Source organism: Ahaetulla prasina, chromosome 3, assembly GCF_028640845.1.
Source record: "Ahaetulla prasina isolate Xishuangbanna chromosome 3, ASM2864084v1, whole genome shotgun sequence".
NCBI lineage: Eukaryota > Metazoa > Chordata > Lepidosauria > Squamata > Colubridae > Ahaetulla > Ahaetulla prasina.
Genome location: NC_080541.1, coordinates 100,274,806 through 100,295,251, shown reverse-complemented (window position 1 = coordinate 100,295,251; position 20,446 = coordinate 100,274,806). Strand labels below are relative to the sequence as shown.

General features: G+C 37.4%; 1 protein-coding gene across 1 annotated transcript in view; it reads left to right on the top strand.

The window, feature by feature from the left end:
• ANKRD33B (ankyrin repeat domain 33B) overlaps positions 1–19,096 on the top strand; it is a 40,707-nt gene extending 21,611 nt beyond the window's left edge. Inside the window, exons 3-4 of the mRNA XM_058177224.1 lie at positions 12,441–12,581; positions 16,566–19,096. Coding sequence (XP_058033207.1) covers positions 12,441–12,581; positions 16,566–17,416 — 992 coding nt within the window. The 3' untranslated portion in view covers positions 17,417–19,096. The remainder of the gene's footprint in view (positions 1–12,440; positions 12,582–16,565) is intronic.
• The last annotated feature ends 1,350 nt before the right edge of the window (positions 19,097–20,446 follow it).

Here is a 20,446-nt window from a genome sequence, read left to right as displayed (position 1 = left end):
GCCTACTGTTATTTGGTGCCAGGTTTTGTGCATACTCTGGTGATTCCCAGTTTAAAACCTCCAATCTTAATTTCCCAGAACTTTTATCATGGATTGCCCACTCTACTTTAAAGGCACTTTTCCAGTTAGATCATGAATGCCCCTTTACAGCTGCTCACATGAGACTCTGTCACCTGAGTATAGCATAATGGCTGCTAATAAAAGTGGAGTTAAAGAAATACCTTAATATGATATAGGATAACTATCATTTAACGCAAGGTTCGTCTTTTGGAAATGAGAGTTTAAATAAGTAGCATTTAGATAATTCTTTCTCATAGGTTTAAAAAAATGGAAGTAACTATATTACACCCCATTTGTTCTGTAATAAGCTATCAGTAAAAATGGTACCTCCCTATAGGTCCACAGAAATAATCCTAAGAAGGGGTGAAATCTACTTACTTTCTCTACCAGTTTGGAAGTGCACATGCGTTCCATCGTCAGGTCCAATTGTAGACCCTCTGCACATGTGCATGCGCAGAGGGTCAAAAACAGCTTACTTCCTAGTTAAAACCAGGAAGTAATGATATCCGGGCAAGTGGTCAGAGCCTCACGCTGCCGCCTCTACCGGTTCACTGAACCATGTGCCACTGCTGCTACTGGTTCGCCTGAACCAGAGCGAACCGGTATCATTTCACCCCTGATCCTAAGTAATGGAGGATTTAATTTATGCATAGACTTTTTCCCTCATTCTAAATCTCTAGTAAACTATATAAAATAATCCTCTGAAAAGCAACTTATAGTTGCACAAAGATTTATTGTGCCTTAGAGGCAACACCACTACTGGTAGTCCTCAAGTTACGACTACAACTGAGCCCAAAGTTTCTGTTGCAAAGTAAGTGAATTTTGCCCCATTTTATGACCTTTCTTGCCACAGTTGTTAAGCGAATCACTGCAGTTGTTAAGTTAGTAACATGGCTGTTAAGTGAATCTTGCTTCCCCATTGACTTTGTCAGAATTTCATAAAAGTTGATCACATGACCCTGGGATACTGCAACTGTCATAAATATGAGTCAGTTGCCAAGTATGTAAATTTTGATCACATGACATGGGGATGTTGTAATAGTTGTAAGTGTGAAAAATGGTCATAAGTCACTTTTTTCAGTGCCATTGTAACTTTGAACAATCACTAAATGAACTCTTGTACGTTGAGGACTACCTGTATTTGCCTTGATAAAGTGTTTTGCACTGCCAAAAAGTTCCTTTTCTCCCACTTGACACTTATAAAAAATAGAATAGGGACAAGGAAGAACATCTGCACTGAACCACCTTCCAGCTTTGGCAAGTCTTACTGGAGAGGACGCCTATCAGCTGAGTAGCAGCTTCCCCAGCAGCTCTCCTCAAAACCAGATGAAGCTTCTGTGGATGCTGCTCATGTGAAGAAGCCTCTTCCAGCTTTTGCAGGTGCTTGAGGATGTTGAGGAAGGGCTTAGGATGTCCTGTTTTTGGAGCATAATTGATAAAACTATCCTTCAGTCTTTTCCTGAAAGAAAGCCAAGGAAATAGGCCAAAGAATCCAAGAGTAATTGCCTATTACTGAGAACATAGTCTATTGTCCATAACTAGGTCTTTGCAGGGTTTGCTGGCAGCAGAGTTTTCCTAAGGATAATCAAGAAGACAAGATCACAAGCCAATCCTAAATTCCTAGTTTATAACCTGAGTACATGAGAGATTAACAAGATGCTCAAAAAGTATCTCTTTTGCAAACAACCACAAGGGGAGCCTCCAGAGGCTGAGCGTAGTGAGGCAGAGGAACAGGAGGAGCCTGTTCCTAATGCACGCATGAGAAGAGCTGCCAGAAGGCAAGAGCAGCTAAAGCAAAGAGGACGACTCAAGAGTAGGGCCAAGAGATGATTGGCCCCTCCCATAAGGCTTAAAAGACCAGCAAAAGAAAACAACGTTGATAGCCTTGCTCCTTGTCTTGCTGCATTTATTTCTTGTTAGTGCCGTCTGCTTTTGAACTTTTGCCAAGAAAAGCCTTTGGCAGTTTGCCTAATTAGACCAAGGTTGGTGATAAGATTGAAGAATTGTGTTATGAAGAATTTGCTTTGATTTAGTTCAGATGAAGCTGAGAATGAGTTAATTCTCAGCTGTTCTAATAAAGTCTGGTTTTTTTTGAACTGATTACTACTATCTACTTGGGCCTGGGTCACAAAAGGAACCTTCTCTTTTCTTCTTCAGCATACTGGGCATTTTTATTCCTGAATTTAAGAAACATATTCCTTATGTGCTAAGTATGTTTCAGCTTGATATTGGGGGGATTAAATGCAATGCCCAGATTTGCAGAGATCCTACTTATTTGCTCAGTTCAACTAACCTCCTGAAAGCTTGTCAATTATTTCTTCAGGTAGAATAAAAGCTCAATTATGGGTCTTTATAATAAATTTGTGGAGAATACAGAAGTGCCAGACTAATAATAATAATAATAATTAAAAAAGAGAGCTATTCCAGCATAGACTTAATTCTAAAACCCGGTGTGACTGACTAAAATTTTGTGAAGAGATGGGAAGAATGAGAGAAAGTCTTCTTGTTGCATCTTAAAGATCCTTCATGGTCAATCTATAGTCCATGCCAAAATCTACTGAGAATTTTAAAAAAATAATAAATACATTTTCCTTCTATTGCTTTCTGAGCAAGATTACCAGTGTCATGCAAAAATATACTAAATGCCAATAATAATAGAATATCTAAAAATATGGTTTTAGATGGGGAGTTGCATTTGCAATGAAATAATCATTACATAATACTGTGATGTCTATCATTGTTTTAGTTGATATATTACATTTAACATTTCATTATTAGAAGTAAATGGAATATTGATTTCTTGCCCACATTATTTAACAATGAAATCATCAGTTTTACTAACTGGGTGCAGTTAGTATTACGCAAATCCATTTTATCATTTTAAGGAATCACTGTATCATTGTTTGGGGATTTTAACATTAAAACAAGGATTCAAGCCTATTCTGACATATTGTCATTGGAGACAGGTTTGTCAGATTCCCATCACTTTACATGATTTATGAGAGAAAGACAGCATGTAAACCTAATAAATAAAAAACAAAAAGAACATGCGGGGTTTCTATATATTCCTTTATAACACTGAAGATGAGCCCATGGATGAGTATTCAGCAGCCAGTTTCTGAGACTAAAAATCTGATCTATCAGATAAAAGCTGGCAAAAGTCAAATGTTCCATTGCATCTGATAAAAAGCAAATGCTGAATACTAGAAGCAAATGTTGACCTCTCTTTTTATTTACTGAAACAGAACAACTCATGTAACCTAGGATTAGGGATGATCAGATACATCATTTACATTAAAAGATAGCAAAGCATATCCTCCATATTACTTTCCCATAGGCAGTGGTAGGCTAGAGCTGGCTTGTACCAGCTTGTGAGAGCTCATTGTTAAGTTTTCGAGAATTTAGCCAACCTGTTGAAAGCAGACCTGAGACCCCCGCCTATTGCACAATCAGCTGTTTAGCACTTAGCAGCGTGCAGCGGCAATGGAGCTGCAGATCCAGTTGTTAAATATTTATCAGCACACCAATACCCATATGCCTCCTGAGCACAATAAGTTAATTATATGTTATACATTTACATAGTCAAGCATTTGAATGAAATGGATTTCCATCCCCCACAGGTAGCTGACAAGCAGCTGCCATCCATGCTATGTGCTACAGTTGCACTGAGTTTATCTTTCCATTTTCTACCCATTATTGCTTTGATAATTCCAGCTTAGTTATCAAGATACTCTAACATTTGCCAAGAGACCTAAAATAAGCAGCTAACTAATTCAGAGTAATAATAGCATAGAGATGAAGATGTGTTTCAAAGCTCTAGCTAGTTTTTCATTCTTGAGCAAGAGAAAAGTTGGGATTATGCATGCTCTGTTGACAGTGCAGAAAAGTGCTGCAGCAGTCTGAGAATTGTCCCTGCCACGAAATTATGTGTGGCTCAGTGTCCAACACAACTCCTTGGCACATCTCAATTTGGCCTGTATTTCAGCTACATTGCTGTTTTCTTGATTCAGTTCAAAGAAAAAATTTGAAAGCCGTGTTCCAGCTTTCCAGATGTATGATGAATGTAGCCTCATGACTCAATTCTGGGCTCTAATGTAGGGTGAAATTTTGAACTTGGCTAGTGATATCTGGCTTTTGGGTAAACTTTTACCCAGAGGGCTTGGTCCACTTTAATAATCCTTGCAAAATATCAGTTGGACTAGAAGAGAGTCTCATGGAAGCAGTTGCTTGCTATTGCTCTACCATTAGTGTTCTTGTTATCCTGAAATATGAACAACCTCAGAAGACTCTTGAACAATTAAGTATGGATATAGAATTGCAACATACTCTATCTAAATCTAGTTTTTTTCCATTTATCATAGATTTGGGAGATTGGAGATTAGTATGTAACCAGTTAACTATCTCATTACCTTGGGATGCCCTAGATAATTCGATGGACTTGCTTGGAAAATTGGCTTTAAAAGATTCCCCATGAGTAGCAAATATGCTTTTGAGGTCAAGTTCAAGGATTGCTCCTGAATCTATATGGAGCGCTGAAATTTGAGGGAAATTATATTTGTCCTTGATACCAAAGTATCTGAAGGAATGTGGTTCCATCTCTTCCAACTACAAGGCTTAGACTTTCATGAACCGCAATTAACTCACAAAAACTTATCCCTTTAAATAATTTTTTTTAGTTGGAAAAGGTGCTGCCAGTCTCTTTCTGAGATTAATGTCATATAATTAAGTAGAACATCTCATTGGAAGAAAAATATTCATTATATAGTTTGGGCTTAGTTCAGCTATAGTGACATTCATTGTGTTTGAAGAAAAAAATATTAAAAGTACATGGAAATAGAATAAACTATCTAGCATAGATGGGAATCCATCTATGCAATCCAAGAGCTTGGTTCTATACAATGTCAGTATAATCATTTTTTCAAAGTTGTCTGCTTTCTGTTTGGCTGATGCTTAATATTGCTGGTTGTTTATAATATATATTTTGTTTGTACCATCTTCTCTGTATCGTGAACCTGCAGATTGAAGATATTTTTGTCTTTTTTACTATTTATTTGGTGTCTTCAAGTCTGGGTTGACTCCGAGTTACTTTCTGGACTGGTCCTTACAGTTTTCTTGGCAAGATTTAAGAAGTGGCCTGCCTTTGCCTTCTTCCTAAGACAGGGAGAGTGACTGGCCCAAGGTCACTCAGCTGGCTTTCCTGTCTAAGGTGGCTATAGAGCTTATAGTCTCCCTATTTCTAGCCTGCTGCCTTAACCATTACACCATATATGCTGTTTTGTCTTTGTTATACTTAACACTAGTGTTTCGTTTACCATTTTACTATCACAGGTCCTTTGGGCAAACCTAGGGAAGTTGCCTTGAATGTTATCATTCCAACATCATTAAACAGATATGGGGACAATATATATCTTTTCCATTTCCTTTCCCATTCTGAAACCACTGTTTCTCCAAATTCTGTTCTGACAATAGCTTCTTGTTCAGTGTAATAATGCCTAAGAAGAATAATCAGATAATTAGAGTTCTAATCTTAATATGTTCTACACCAGGAGTGTCAAACTCAAGGCCCACAGGCCAGTTCCGGCCTGTGATGTGGTTGGATCTGGCCCACAGGGTTGTCCTGGTCTACCCAATGCAAAGAGGAAAGATCAGACCAGAGTGGCTTCAGCCGGTCTACCAGTGAGAAGAGGAAACATGCCAGTAGTTTGGGGAGTGGTGTCAAGCTGGCTATGCCCACCCGGTTGGCCATGCCCGTCTGGCCTCCCAAGGTCAACCACAGTCCTGATGCGGATGAAATTGAGTTTGACACCCCTGTTCTACACTATGGCACAATCTAGAGAATTTGAAAGACTTGCTATAGTCAGTGATGCAAAGGCATGTCACCTGCAGCAGTAAGGGTGAGGTCTACACATCTTTCATATAACTGGTTGGTAATTACTGCAGCTGTCTATTGGTCAAGAGGAAGACTTTATTAGGCATCTTCCCTTTTAATGGTGTGGGCAATAGATAGGGATCCCACCATCTGTGAACCATAGGTGTGGGAGGGGGGACACTAATTAATGAAATACATTCTGTAGCCATCGCCTCCTGGTTCTGGAGCATTGAAATATGTGATTTGGGACATCAGTATCCCCTTGCCTTGGATTTAGTCAGATTTTCAAGCTATAAACAAAGTTACAATTACAAAATTATTAAATTTGCAAGATATAAATAAAATTACATTTATTTTTAAAAGGAAAAGAAAAAAGATAAGCATTCCTTTTTAATTTTATATAGTGTATACACAACTGTCAGTAGTAGAGAAAGGAAAAATAAAACTCTACAAATCACAGCTTAAGAGAATTTCCAATGGGAAAAATATGCAAAAAAATATTAAGACTCAGACTAAATTGGTGTTATTCTGTTATCTAAACCACATTATCCAGTGGTGGGATTCAGCCAGTTCGCACCACTTCGGGAGAACCGGTTGTTAACTTTCTTTGCAGTTTGGCAAACTGGTTGTTGGAAGAAATCATTAGGGCAGAGAACTGATTGTTAAATTACTTGAATCCCACCACTGACATTATCCCTAAGTTTACTTATAAATATCAGTGATCATAGTAATCATAAAGCATAAATAGCTTTATGCCAAAATAAAAAGAATCATACAGTGTTTCTATCACTAACTTGCCACCTATTTTTTAGAGAAATGGATCACTGTGGCACAAGATTCCCACTTGCTTCCTTTGGCTCTTTCAGATTTTTATTTGTTAAATTTATTGGTTTGTTAAATTTATTTGCTGCCGATCTTGACGTGGGGCTACTCTAAGTGGCATTTTAATAAATTCCATCTAATTAGAAAGTCATCCAGAGTTCTTTCCTAGTCCTTGCCCATTTCTTCTCTCTTGGATTTTTAAAAGACAAAACCTTTTCAAGTAAATATAGAAAGGATCTGGTGGAATCTTTTTTGCTACATGTTAAGGTAATCACCTTTCCTGAGGAGGATCCTGTTTGAGACAAGAAGGATGGTTATTGGAAAGGCCATAGTCAGTATGTTATGCAGCATTGTGAAGCTGGATTGGCTTTGCAATATGGGTTTTTTTTGGGTATATTCTTACTATCTATTTTCCCTCTTATGTTTTCTCATCTTTGTTGTTTCTGAAATCTGCTTAATTGGTATTTTGTAATCAAAACTTTGTTGGGATGAACAATTAATGTACTAATTCTATAGTTTGAACATTCTGTTATATTTCCCTTCCTCAATAAAAGTATGCGGACTGATCTCTTCCAATCTGCAGGCTACACCATTTTGCCCCATATTTGTTGACGTATGTTAATTGATTCTCATCTTGCTGTTTTGAATTGCTTAATTGATATTTTAACTGCATTTGGTTCTTTCATATTCAACAGTCTTATACTATTGAAGCAGTAGGCATGAGTTTAAATGGACTCCAGAGGATGGTAGAGGACAGGAAGGCCTGGAGGAATGTTGTCCATGGGGTCGCAATGGGTCGGACACGACTTCGCAACTAACAACAAGTCTTATACTATATAAGATGTAGTAGTCAGTTTCTTAATCTTTTTCACAGAGCGTTCCATACTTTTATTATTCTATTAGTAAAATAGTTGATAATCTCTCCCACAGTCTATACTTGGAACTATTCTAGTGACTAGACTGTTCTTCAATTTTTGTTTATTATTATATAGTTCATTTAATTTAGATGTTGTCCATCTAGGGATGTCCATATATAGTATCTGAATTTATGTTGCTTGAAGCAAACATTGGCAATAATTTTATTTGAAAACTTTATTAACCTGCATTGGCATTATTATGTTTATCCAAGCCAAATCTTCCTTTAATTTTAGGTTCCTTCATTTCTCCAGCTTTCTCATTCCAATCACCGATTAATAGTAGTACAGTATGTCCTTTCTTATGTTGTATTTGACATTTCTTGTGTTTATATATATTCCTCAATATCTACATAACAATGTATTTTATTTAACATATTTGACATTCTATGGACTCTAAAGAGTTTATCTAATCTTGCTGGAGTACAGTAGGCCCTGATTAGATCTGATTTCCATCAGTAGATAACTCATTAAATAGACTACTGGGGAATAAACTTCCTCTGGGAAAGAAATGTAGACCAGTCCTTTTTATTTCCCTCCAGAAAAGGAGGCTACTCGAGATTGCCCACAAGTGCTCCAGATAGCTGTTCCTCATGAAGAGACTGCAAGATAGCCATCTCTGGGGGGTTTAGAACTCTGGAAGATGAGGGAACAGCCATCTTGCTCAAATCATAGTTGATGTCTTTAAAAGGACACTAGGTTCTCATGCTTCCTTTTCTGATCCCCTTCAGAAATTGCTAACTGCTTTTCAGCTATTAGGAACCCTGCACTGACAAGTCTGAAAATACCAAATGTGTTTCGTTCAATCCAAAATGTCAGTCAATTTACTAAAATTGATTATATTTGTTATAAAGAAGTGGTATGTCATTTCTTTATTATTTCTTTTCTTTTTTATTTTATTCTTATTTTTTCTTCTGTTTCTATTATCTTTTTCTTTTCTGCACTTTTTTTCCTTTTTTTATTATACTATAGTATTTTATCTCTGTAATTGTAACTTTTTAAAAATAAAAATTCCTATTAAAAATAGATAACTCCTAAATAACCATGCCAGATCCTTCTGTTTCTCGGTAGAGCTGAACACATCTGTGCCTATTTTTCTTTTGACACTTTTTCTTCAGATTCCAGGGTTCTTGAGGCTGGTGAAGGTGTCTGCGGAGTCTATGGGAGAAAGAGTGAGGTCTGGCAGCAAAGGGTCTGCTTCATAGACTGCCTTTTGCTTGAAGTGGGCTTTTGAGACCATCAGGGCGTGACAAGTGCAAACAAAAATGGACAAAGCAAAATGAAATATATCAAATATATCAAATAGAATATTTTAGGAATAAGTGGATTGGAGTGATTTAGAATATTCTATTTTAACTCGGGATTACATGATATACTCTCTGGTTATGATTTTCTAGATTATTTTTGCTAAATTATCTTTATATGTGGAATGACAATGAAAACGTTTGCTCCTTATAATGTTCTAAGTCTGAATGTGCTTTAATGTTCTAGTATATATGGGGTCTGTACATATATATGAATGAAAAGGAATGGATATTGTCAAACATTTTAGAAAACCTACTAAAAAAAGAAATAATTTCTGTTATTAAAGAAGAAACCTACAAAAAATTAAACCGGGACAAAGTAACTAAGACACATAAATTATAAATTAACATCAAAATGATCTTCTATATTCATTTTGTGATTGATAGGTTCTGATTTTAAAATTTTGAACAGATAATGCAGTTGAGATACCTGTTTAAATGAAACTTCTTTTTAAACTTTCTTGATACCTTTGATTGACATGCATCATAGATTGCAAAGTAAAATGAGACTAACTGGACTGCAAAGTAAAATGAGGGAATATTTTTTATAACTTACAGTGATTGAGCTACTTTTGTGATGTTACCCATACTGGGTAACAGTATGATCAACCAGACAAATGGCAAGTTAGAAAAATGTTTTGAATGAGGAATAATGGCACTAAAGGTTTATCTTGTTCTATCAGATTGGAGACAAGGACTTGTTGGTTTAATTGGTCTTCAGCCTATAAGCTCCCCTGTATCCATAATTTTTCTCTGTGGTAGATTGTCTCTTCTCATACATACATTTCCTACATATAGGCAAGCAAAAACCAGTCCTCAAATGAAGATTATAGCTGAGGATTTGTTGAAACTATTTCTAAGAATGAATATATTCTGTTCTCCAAGTTTATCTATTTCATCATTTCACTTATATCCTCTGTATAAATGTTGTTCCCCATGCTGAAAATTGGAACTTTGGTCAGTTTGATACTGGTCTGAGAACTGGAGTTCTAGTCCCATCTTAGGCACTAAGTCAGTTGGGTGTCATTCCCTCTTTACAATGGAAAGAAAGCAATGGCAAGCAACACCTGAAAATGTTGCCAAAAAAACTGCAGGAGTCAAGATCTATGTGGAGAACTATAATACATGGCCAGGAAGACAACAGTTAAATAAAAAGTAAACACATAAATAAATACTGATGTCTCTATCCTTCACATTATAACAAGTCCCAAAGCATCTCATTAGAAATATAAACCATTGATTAAAATCATGTTTATTTATTTGCAATATTTATGAGACCATCCAACTCAGTGTGATTTTGGGCAACAGACAACAAACACTAAAAAAAACCAAACAAATAAAAAATAACAAATAACATGAATAATCAAAAAGGGACTCTCACTCAAAATATAAAAGAGAATAAAAAATGGCATAGGTCATTTTAAAGTGGGGAAAGACACATATTGGTATGTATCATGGCGATAACAAGGAAAGCCTGGATAAACTTTAAAAGGCACTTCTAGTAACAAATATAATTGCAGCCAATACACAGATTTCAGAAGGGAGGGCCTTCTACAGTGAAGTACCACACTGAGAAAGTGCTTAAAAATAACTGCAAAATAACTTCATGCAGTTCTTGACATACAAAGGGGCTAAAACTGGTTAAATATATGTGTTTATTAGTAAAAGTGATCTTTTTGCCAAAGGACTTGGTTTTGAACTTCAATTTACATCGGAAAAGATCACCTTCTCAGCAACTGAATTATATTTTCTCCAGCAATGCCCTACTGATGTTGGATTTCAAGAATGCAAAGAAAACTCAAGAAACTGTTGTTGGATACAGAAGATCAAATGGAATAGTCTTCCTTACTCAAAGATTGTCTTTGGGAATCATTGGTTTATGTTGACCAGGATAATATTTTATCAAATCATTATTCCAAGATTCTGAAGGAACTCTAGTGAGTTTCCTATGGCAGTTATGAAGGGATCTTTTAAGAAAATCTCATATGCAGCTCAGCTTGCTTTTTGAAACATAAACCTCATTGTTTTGTTAATACAGGGATATCAAATTTCACTTCATATCTCTTGAATGACAACATTCTCAAGCCACCCAGATTTTGTTTAAACCATTTTAGCCATCAGTAATATATCCATTTCTCTAGACAACCCAACATTTTGCTTTTAAAATTTGGCAAGAATTAATTGTGTTTCTGTTAAAATATATGCTATCTAATTGCTCTGTTGTCTGTTCTGCAATTGTGTACTCCATTCTGTCATACTCTTTATTACCCAAAAAGGCTTAGGTTCAGACTAGTATGGAAAATAACCTAGGGGTTTTTTTTTTGACCTCTGAATCAATTACTTTCTGTTATCTGAGCAAATGTGATCCATGCCTGTTAAATTGTAATTACTAGGCAGTGGATATTAATGTAAAACAGCTTAGCATCTAAGCATTCTTATTCATAATAAATATCTGAAGCTACTTTCAAGAATATAGAAAGTGTATCTATAGAGGAATTCTTGATGGCTGCCACAGAAATTATTTCTGACCATGGATAAGATTGTATGAAGTAACTTTAGTTAACATTTAGCCTTTTATAATTTAGTTCTTGTTTATTTACTATTGTGTTCCAGAGGGCTTATTAACAGATTATGTAAGGAAGTTCATAGGATGCAAGCTTCTTCTTGCAGCCATCTGTAGGTCCCAAAAAGCCTTGTTCGATGATTGGGCATACCTGGTAAGCCAGCAGTCCCAAACCTTTTTGGCAGAAGGAACCAGTTTCACAGAATCCAATTATTTTACAGACTGGGGTGGTGGTGCTGGTTTTGGTTTTGCTCACTTGCCCTCCACTCACTTCCAGCTGTGCAGCCCGGTTCCTAACAGGCCACAAACTAGTACTAGTCCCTGATTCCGCGGTTGGGGAACCCTGTGCTAAGCCGTCTGGCAGGGATTTGCTTGGTAAGAGTCAGTGGGAGGTGTCCTTGTTGTGCATTTCCTTAAGCTTCATTTACCTGAGAATGAAGCATACATTCTTATACTTATGCTTATATATTATATAGTTACTTTCATGCTTATGCTTATATATACTGCTGTGACAAAATAAATAAATAAATAAAAATAAAAAATAAATTTTTTGGGGGGGGAATTTCAATGTCCCTGAACTGACCTTGTGTTCCCTTCAGCATTGTTCAAGGGCTAATGGCTCTGGAAGAGAATTACTCTGAAAGAAAAAAATGTAGCTTCAGATAAGGGAAACAAGTGGGGTACATTCATTCCATGAACATCTTAGTGTCTGTGCCATTCTTGTTTCAGTTGGTATTTAAATATTAGACTTATGTATATTGGGGGGGGGGGGAAGGAAGAATGGAAAATTTCCTCTGAACCTTAGCATATTATAATTTTTAAAAATGCTACAAAAATTAACCATGTTAATATTTATATTGATTTGAAACCAATATTCTTTATATAGATAATTTTTGTTCTTTTTGTAGGACATATCAACATTACACAATATTTACTCAACTATTATTCCGATCTTGATATTGAGAAAAGAAATGCATTTGGATTTACTGCACTCATGAAATCTGCAATGCAAGGCCGAAGTGAATGTGCCAGAGCCTTAATATTAGCAGGTATACAGAATTCTTTTTTTCATTGTTTTCTTTCCCATTGAATTGTTGTACATTATCCCTCAGTGAAATACTCCATTTACTTTCAGAGTAGGTTTGGATGACTATTATTAAATGTGTACAATAAACATAGGATTTAGTTCCACATTCACATTCTTGAAACCATTCATCATCAACTATTCTTTATTCAGTCATAGATCAGCACATAGAATATAGTATTCGCAGTTACTTAAATTGAAGTCAACAGAATTTAAGTTAATCATGATAGTTTCCCGATGATTTCAGTGATTCTACTATTAAATCAATCCATTTTAATATTGCTGTTTTTACCACTATGTTTCTTAGGATAAATCTCTATCAGAAAGCTAAATTAAATAAGCATTTAACAGTTTTCTGTAAACTCTACATGCAATTTACAGTGAGAGTAGCTTCTGTGAAAAATCCCTATGCCAAATTTGGAGAGTGTTGTGCAAAATAAAAGCATATATTTCTAACCAAGAATAACTTGAAAATCACTGCACTAAATCTCTATTAAAAATGGCATGTTTAATCTTGTCAACAAGAAAATTTAGCCTCCTGGAAAATGGAAGCTGTTTAAACTGAGATGCTTAACAAACACATAGAAGCAGGATGGAACTTAATCTTCTAGTCATCTTGTCTTAGCATCAGAAACACAAATTACTCTTGAGTGTCTTTTCTGCAAGTGTTCTGTTCTCTGCTATGTGGCTTTTTAATAGTATTTAGTATTATTAGTTACTTCTTAGATTTCCTTTCTTTTTCTTTTTATGCACATGGAACATGACTCCTGTTTTTCTGCCACTCACTCAATTGTTAAATTAATAGACACTGAAGATCATGGGGCAGTTTCTGCATATAACTATATGCCTTTGGTCATCTGTGCTATCATGCAAACTATGCTCTTTTCCCACCACTAATGTACCCCAGTTACAGGTAATCCTCAATTTACAACCATTCATTTAACAACAATTGGAAGTTATGACGGCCTCAGAAAAAAATGACCTATAACCTTTCCTCAGCGTTTTGACTCTTGCAACACCCTTGCAGTCAGTTGATTGCAATTCAAGTGCTTTGCAACCAGGTTGTGTCTTGCATTCACGTGATCATGATTTGTGACGTTCCCAGCCAGCTTAAAATAAGCAAAATCAATTGGGGAAACTGGATTTACTTAACGACTGCATGATTCATTTAATGATCACATTATTCACTTAAGAACCATGGTAATTTGCTTAATACAACCATGGTAAAAATGGTCATAAAATCTGGTTACACGATGACTCTCTTATCAACCACATTGTTTAGTGATTGAATTTCCGGTCCCAATTGTGATTGTAAGTCAAAGACTACCTATCATTATAATGTTCACAGCAATGCTGAAAAAAAAACGATATAAGAAACCAATGATCTATCTTAGTCCTCTGTGGGTAAAGGGTGGAGGTAGGAATGCCAGCTTGTTTTACACTTTCTAAAATGTTTCATGCATTTCCAGAATCTAATATAATCACTAGAGCATTTCACTTACAGGTAAACACCCTGCTGCTCTTGTAGAACCTGAAACATTTCTACAGGAAATCAACTTTATTACTAAGTTGACTTTAAAAAAATACAAAATAAACAAAAATTAGGAAATCTTTTCATCATATTTAGAAATGCCACAATATTTGATATTATATTTTTATATAATTATTTGCTGACATTCACAAAGGCAAGAAACAGTAATGGGAAAGTCATTGCATAAGTCAGTTGCTTCTCTGCTTTAGTGTAGCTTTAGGTGTATCTTTCACTTGTTCTTATTATAGTCTGATACAGTCTTAAACGAATCTCTTAACCATTCATGAGATTAACCTAAATTCATAGATTTACCATCTGTTATAGCAAATATCCGTTCTGTTTGTCCTTTGGTTGTGTGTCTGGTTTTTTAAAGTGAATTTTGGAAGTTAACTGGGTTTGTTTTCTTTCCCACTGCATTGTACTTTGAGTGAAGAAAGATCACAAATTCTTCTTTTTTCCTTTTTAATGAGATTCATTCTAGCTTTAACATTTTCATTCTCTTGATCATTCTTTATTTTGGTCTCTAACAACAATGCAGAGTTTATATTGGAGGAAAGTGTGTGCAAGCAGGTCTCCCAGCTGGTATCCATTTAAATACTATGCTATTTTTTAAATACTGCCTCTTCACTGCAAGATGTGTTTCCTCCTGACAATTTTTTTACCAAATCAATTATTATACTTTACAATGAATTCAAAAGCAGTGTGTCACACTGTAAATAAATTGTTAGTTACATGGCAGCAATTTTAACAAATAAAATACATTTTGGTGAGAGATTTTTAAGATATTAAAATAAATCCCTTTAAAATAAAACTCAAATTTATGGTCAGCCACTGAAAAATCTGCTTAGGTTAGACTCTGCTATCAAAAAAGCCTACAGCACCTCCTAAACAAAGAAAAGAGATTGATTGGTACCTTGATTGTTAGTCTAGAGTTTATGAAGACCAGAGGTGGAAAAACTGAAAAGAATATGATCTATGTACAGGTAGTCAATGATTGCCCTGTTCAGTGACTATTCAAACACATGGCAGTGCTTGTAGCATCTTATGGTCAAGTAATCATGATTTTGGAAATTCAAAACTGATATGCATTTATGACAACTGGTCATGTGATTGCCGTTTGTGATCTTCATATCTAGCTTCTTACAAGCAAAGTCATTGGAGAAGCCAGAAGTAATGTAAGTTGTGATCATGTGATGATCACGAGTGTTTGATCATTGCTTAATAACTGAGTCATTTTATGACTAAGTTGCTTAGTGACAGAATTGCCTATCTCAATTGCTGTGATTGATTTAGGACTACCTATATTAGACTTCAGAAGAGCAAATTCTGATTAAGTCAATGAAGAAGTAGATAGGATACAATTGCTTGACACTGTGAAGGAGAAATGTATCCAAGGAGGATGAAAAATCCTACGAAAAGTGATACTGGAGTCTAGATTATAAACAATTCCTTCAGGAAAGAAAAACAGGAGACATCTAAGGACATTAGCATGGTGTCATGCAGTGCCATCTAAAATGTAACAAGAAAAAATATGTAAAGGGAATGGAAGGAGAAGTACCCCAAAATATCTCTGCAAGCTCCAGGTCATTTTTCTATTCTCATAGAAAAGACATGTGTATTTTGGTCCAACCATGAACTCTCCAATACTGTCTAACCTGTCTCTGTGTATGGAATATTTTACTCATTCCTAGAGTGTGCTCCAATCTGGAATCAACCCTCTGAAAAACACATTTTCTTTCATGCTTGGAATACTAAAAAACATTTTGCACATCTCTATATTTTATATTGGAGTAACAACAATGAGAAAGAGAAGACAGTAAATCTTTCTTTCTCTCTCAACCTTATATTGAGAGAGGATTTTTTTTTTCATTCACTGAGAGGACTGGAACAAGCTGGTGAAAAGAATGAGCAATGACTGTAGAAATTGCCAGTGGAAAGCATGAATTCCTTTCCAGGTCAGCCTGGACATTATCCATTAATTAGGGGAGGTTGATTTCTTGATGTATTTGATTTTTTTTTAATGCACAGAATTTCTATTTCTGTATGAGTACATGTGGGTACTTCTGTGTTTGTGTGTGTAAGAGAATGGTTGGTGTATGCGGATGAGGCAATCAGTCAGTGTTGTAATTTGAATTCCTTATTTTAAGAAAATTAATTTTAATCAATGTTTCATTCTACTTTGATTATGTTGATTTTCGGAAGACTACAGTATTAATGCAATGTTATGCAGAGCATTATATCAGTAGTGTACTTCAAACCTCTAAGCAATTTAGCATAGCTCAAAACCTTATTATCAGATTATCAACCATGATAGCAATAACAATAGCAATCAAGAACTACAACTTTTACAACCACTGTTTAAAACACATATAACATGACCTTAATTTCTCTCTCTCTCTCTCTCTTATTTCTTTGAAGGAGCAAATATTAATGCAACAGATCCAGGTCGTGGATTCACTCCTCTGGAATGGGCATGTTTCACAGGAAGAATAGAATCCGCATATCTTATACAGAGACTTATGGATAAGCCATGTGCTGAGCAATTTTGTGATCAATATTTGCTTGAATGGCCAAAGTTGAAAGAACTTCTTGCTAAGGCTACAGGTTCAAAAACTTGCTTGCAGAAGATCTCAGAAACTTTGAGATCCATTGTAGATTTCAGAACTTTCCACGGTCCTGAAGAAGATGGAGTCCTTGATCACATGGTTAGAACAACAACAAGTTTAAGAAGCTCGTTCATTGCCACAGCTTGCAGGACTGTGTGCCCTGAAAGTCCTCCTGCTGTAGGAAAACGTAGGGCAGCTGTGCAAGAAATTCTTAGGAAACAAAGAGCTAAAGAACTTCAAACTTTGGAGAACAGGGAACATTTTAACAGCTATAAGAAGCTGTTTCAGAATTCCAGAATTACACTAGTGTCCAAAACGAAGGAACGGAGGGCCAGCCTGCCGCCTTGCCATTTAAATATGCCCCAAGTCAAAGTTACGGTTCGAAGGAAAGCCAGCCTGTTACCACTGCATTTGTTAAGAAGAAGCAGTGTTCGCCCTGGGCTTGTCATCCCCAGAGTCCGAATAAGTAAGGCACCTCGGCCAACTTTCCAGCCGGAGAAAGTGCAACGGAAAAGTAGTGTCAGTGATGGGACCTACTTGGAGATTCCCAAATGGAGATATAAGGAGCTGAAGGAACAAAGGAAGAAGGCTGAAGAAGAAAAGAAAAAAGCTGAAGCTTTACAGAAGCCCACATCACCATCTCTTCAGAAAAAAAGGACTTAAGCCAAATTGGTGTTGGTACTAGTAAATGGATTGACAAGGTATATTATATAAATTTAAGAAAAGGAAGATGAAACAGAAGATCACATTTGTTTTAAGAGATTTAAGAAATGCGAGGCAACTGTATAAAGAAGGTTAACATATGGAAAATATTATTTTTCTACGATTTTAACAATTATCCTCCCCAAAGTAAAGAGCAATAGGATTAAAGTCCAAATAGAGAGGCCATGTCCTCAAATATATAGTTTACATCAAGTACCATGTCCTAAATATCAGTCTTCTCCCTGTGGTGAAGAAAGGAATCCTCATCCTGCCCCAGACCATGGGTAAAGAAGCAGTCTTAAGTTGTCACAAAGTGTATTTATGCAAAAGTAGTCTTTTTCTCTTTCAGCCAATACTATCTCCCCTTGTTTCAAGGTACACACAATTTGTGCTACTTTCTTATTCAGAATTTGAGAGGTGAAGTCAAATAACCCCTGATCAGGGGACTGTTTCAGAGCATTAAGCCTTCTCTGGTCACTTGCCAGCCTTTGATGCAACAATTGCTCTCTCAGGATTTGCACTTCCTATTAACAGTTCTTAGCAGAATTCTTTTCATATTCTTGCTTTTCCCCTCCCTGTTTTTTGAAATGAACTTCTTTCCAAGCTTCCAACAAGGTAGCGAGAACAGATCTCTACTATTTTTATCTGTGGAGAATGAGGGGCTTTGCACAACTTCACATTATTGTATTCTGAAATAGCATCAAAGGGAATCTGATTTTTAGATGTAGAAGCTCTGCAGAGTTTACAAAATGAGAAATGTTAATTAGCTTTTGTCCTGTTAGCCATTGATATCATATTGTTACACCCCCACACACTTTTACATCAAAAATAAGGAAAGTGGTTGCCCAGCAGCTTCTCACTTTCCATTCTCTTTCACACATCCTAGCTGGTTGTACACTCATTGTAAGTTTTATCTGCCTCCTTCCTCTTGGGGGGTTATTTCTGTCCTGGCTTCTTCCCGTACTTCAGTTTTACCTTGGAACATGGCCAAATGGGAAGTGAGAGAAAGCGCAGACATCAGTCTCTAGACCTCAAGAAGAATCTCAAACAGATCCACCCTTTTCATGCTGCTGTGCTCTGATTGGTGGATATAATCCTACATCAGGGCTATCAAACTCGCAGCCCACGGCCCAGATGCATCACGTGCTAGCCATGCCTGGTTTAGCGAAGGGGAAAAAAGTCATGATACATCATGTGACGATGTGAGTTTGACATCCTTATCCTACATGATGGGTGTAGTACTGAAGGGGGAGCAAAGTCAGGAGAGGAGAACCAAAAATCTTGCCCATAATGAATGGTGCAGTTTCAGATCAGGACACTATTTGGTAACAGTGGGAGATTCAGTAGAAAGATTGGCAATACAACCAGCATGTTTTATGCCTAGAAGGATGGTATAAATGCTTCTTTGATGGAGGGGATCTTCCCCGCCGCCTTGAAAGAGGCAGTGGTGAGACCCCTCCTCAAGAAGCCTTCCCTGGACCCAACTATTTTGGGTAATTACCGTCCAGTCTCCAACCTTCGCTTTATTGCGAAGGTTGTAGAGAGTGTGGTGGCGTGGCAGTTTCCTCAGTACCTGGAGGAAGCTGTCTATCTAGACCCGTTCCAGTCCGGCTTCCGGCCCGGGCACAGCACGGAGACAGCTTTGGTGGATGACCTCTGGAGGGCCAGGGACAGGGGTTGCTCCTCTGCCTTGGTCCTGTTAGATCTCTCATCGGCTTTTGATACCATCGACCATGGTATCTTGCTGCGCCGGTTGGAGGGGTTGGGAGTGGGAGGCACCGTTTATCGGTGGTTCTCCTCCTACCTCTCTGACCGGTCGCAGACGGTGTTGACAGGAGGGCAGAGATCGACCGCGAGGCACCTCACTTGTGGGGTGCCGCAGGGGTCGATTCTCTCGCCTCCTGTTCAACATCTATATGAAGCCGGGCGAGGTCATCAGTGGCTTTGGGGTGAGCTATCATCTGTACGCTGATGATACTCAGCTGTACTTGTCCACCCCAGGCCACCCCAGCGAAGCTGTCGAAGTGCTGTCCCGTTGTTTGGAGGCCGTACGGGTCTGGATGGGGAGAAACAGACTCAGACCCCTGGTCCAACACTTTAAACACTTTAAAGTCACAGGACATGATATTGACTTTAAAAAGACCAGAACTATCGCCAAAACTGAACACTTTAACAACAGAATAATCAGAGAAGCCATTGAGATAGAAAAACGCCCACACAGCATGAACAAACGAGATGATACCTCCCGCCTACCAGCCATTTGGAAACCCGCCCTTATTGACAAACGAGTCCCTAACACGAGGAATGACACCAGACCCACACTCACAAGGTCCACACAGGATGTCACCACCGCACATCCACCCAGAAAGCAGACCCAAACCCACACTGATCATGAAGCACGACCAAGGACCAGAAGCCAGACCGCAGCTGCAACATTAGCCATTTCAAACCCCTCCAATCCATTCATGCAGCAGACTGACACCCACTATGAAGATGTAGCACGACCACAAAGCCAAACAACAGCTATGCAGCTCACCAGCTCAAATCCCCTGCAGCACAAACTAGACTGAGCACAACCAAGCCCCCACCAACACAGGACACACCCCCAGCCAATCAGAGCACAGAAAAACCCCCAGCCAATCAGAGCACAGCCAAGCTCCCACCCAATCAGTTCAAACCCCCACTAGCAGTTAAAAGGAAGAAACAGCTGCGATCACACATTGCTCCCAGAAGCCACTTCTTCTGGTTACATTGCTAAGCATTTAAAATCTTCGATTAGTCTTCAAATTGACTGTGGGTGACTTCATGTGCTTTTCTGATAAACAGATAGGAGCGGTTTGATTTGCCTGCAGGATTTTACTTTCCCAAGGATTTCTTGGTAGTTTCCCATCATAGCATTAACTAGGCCTGTTTAGCCCTTTTAAATCATACAATCAGCCAGGTGCTGTCACCTAGCTAGGTGAAACAGTCATGGAAGCTATAATGGTAATT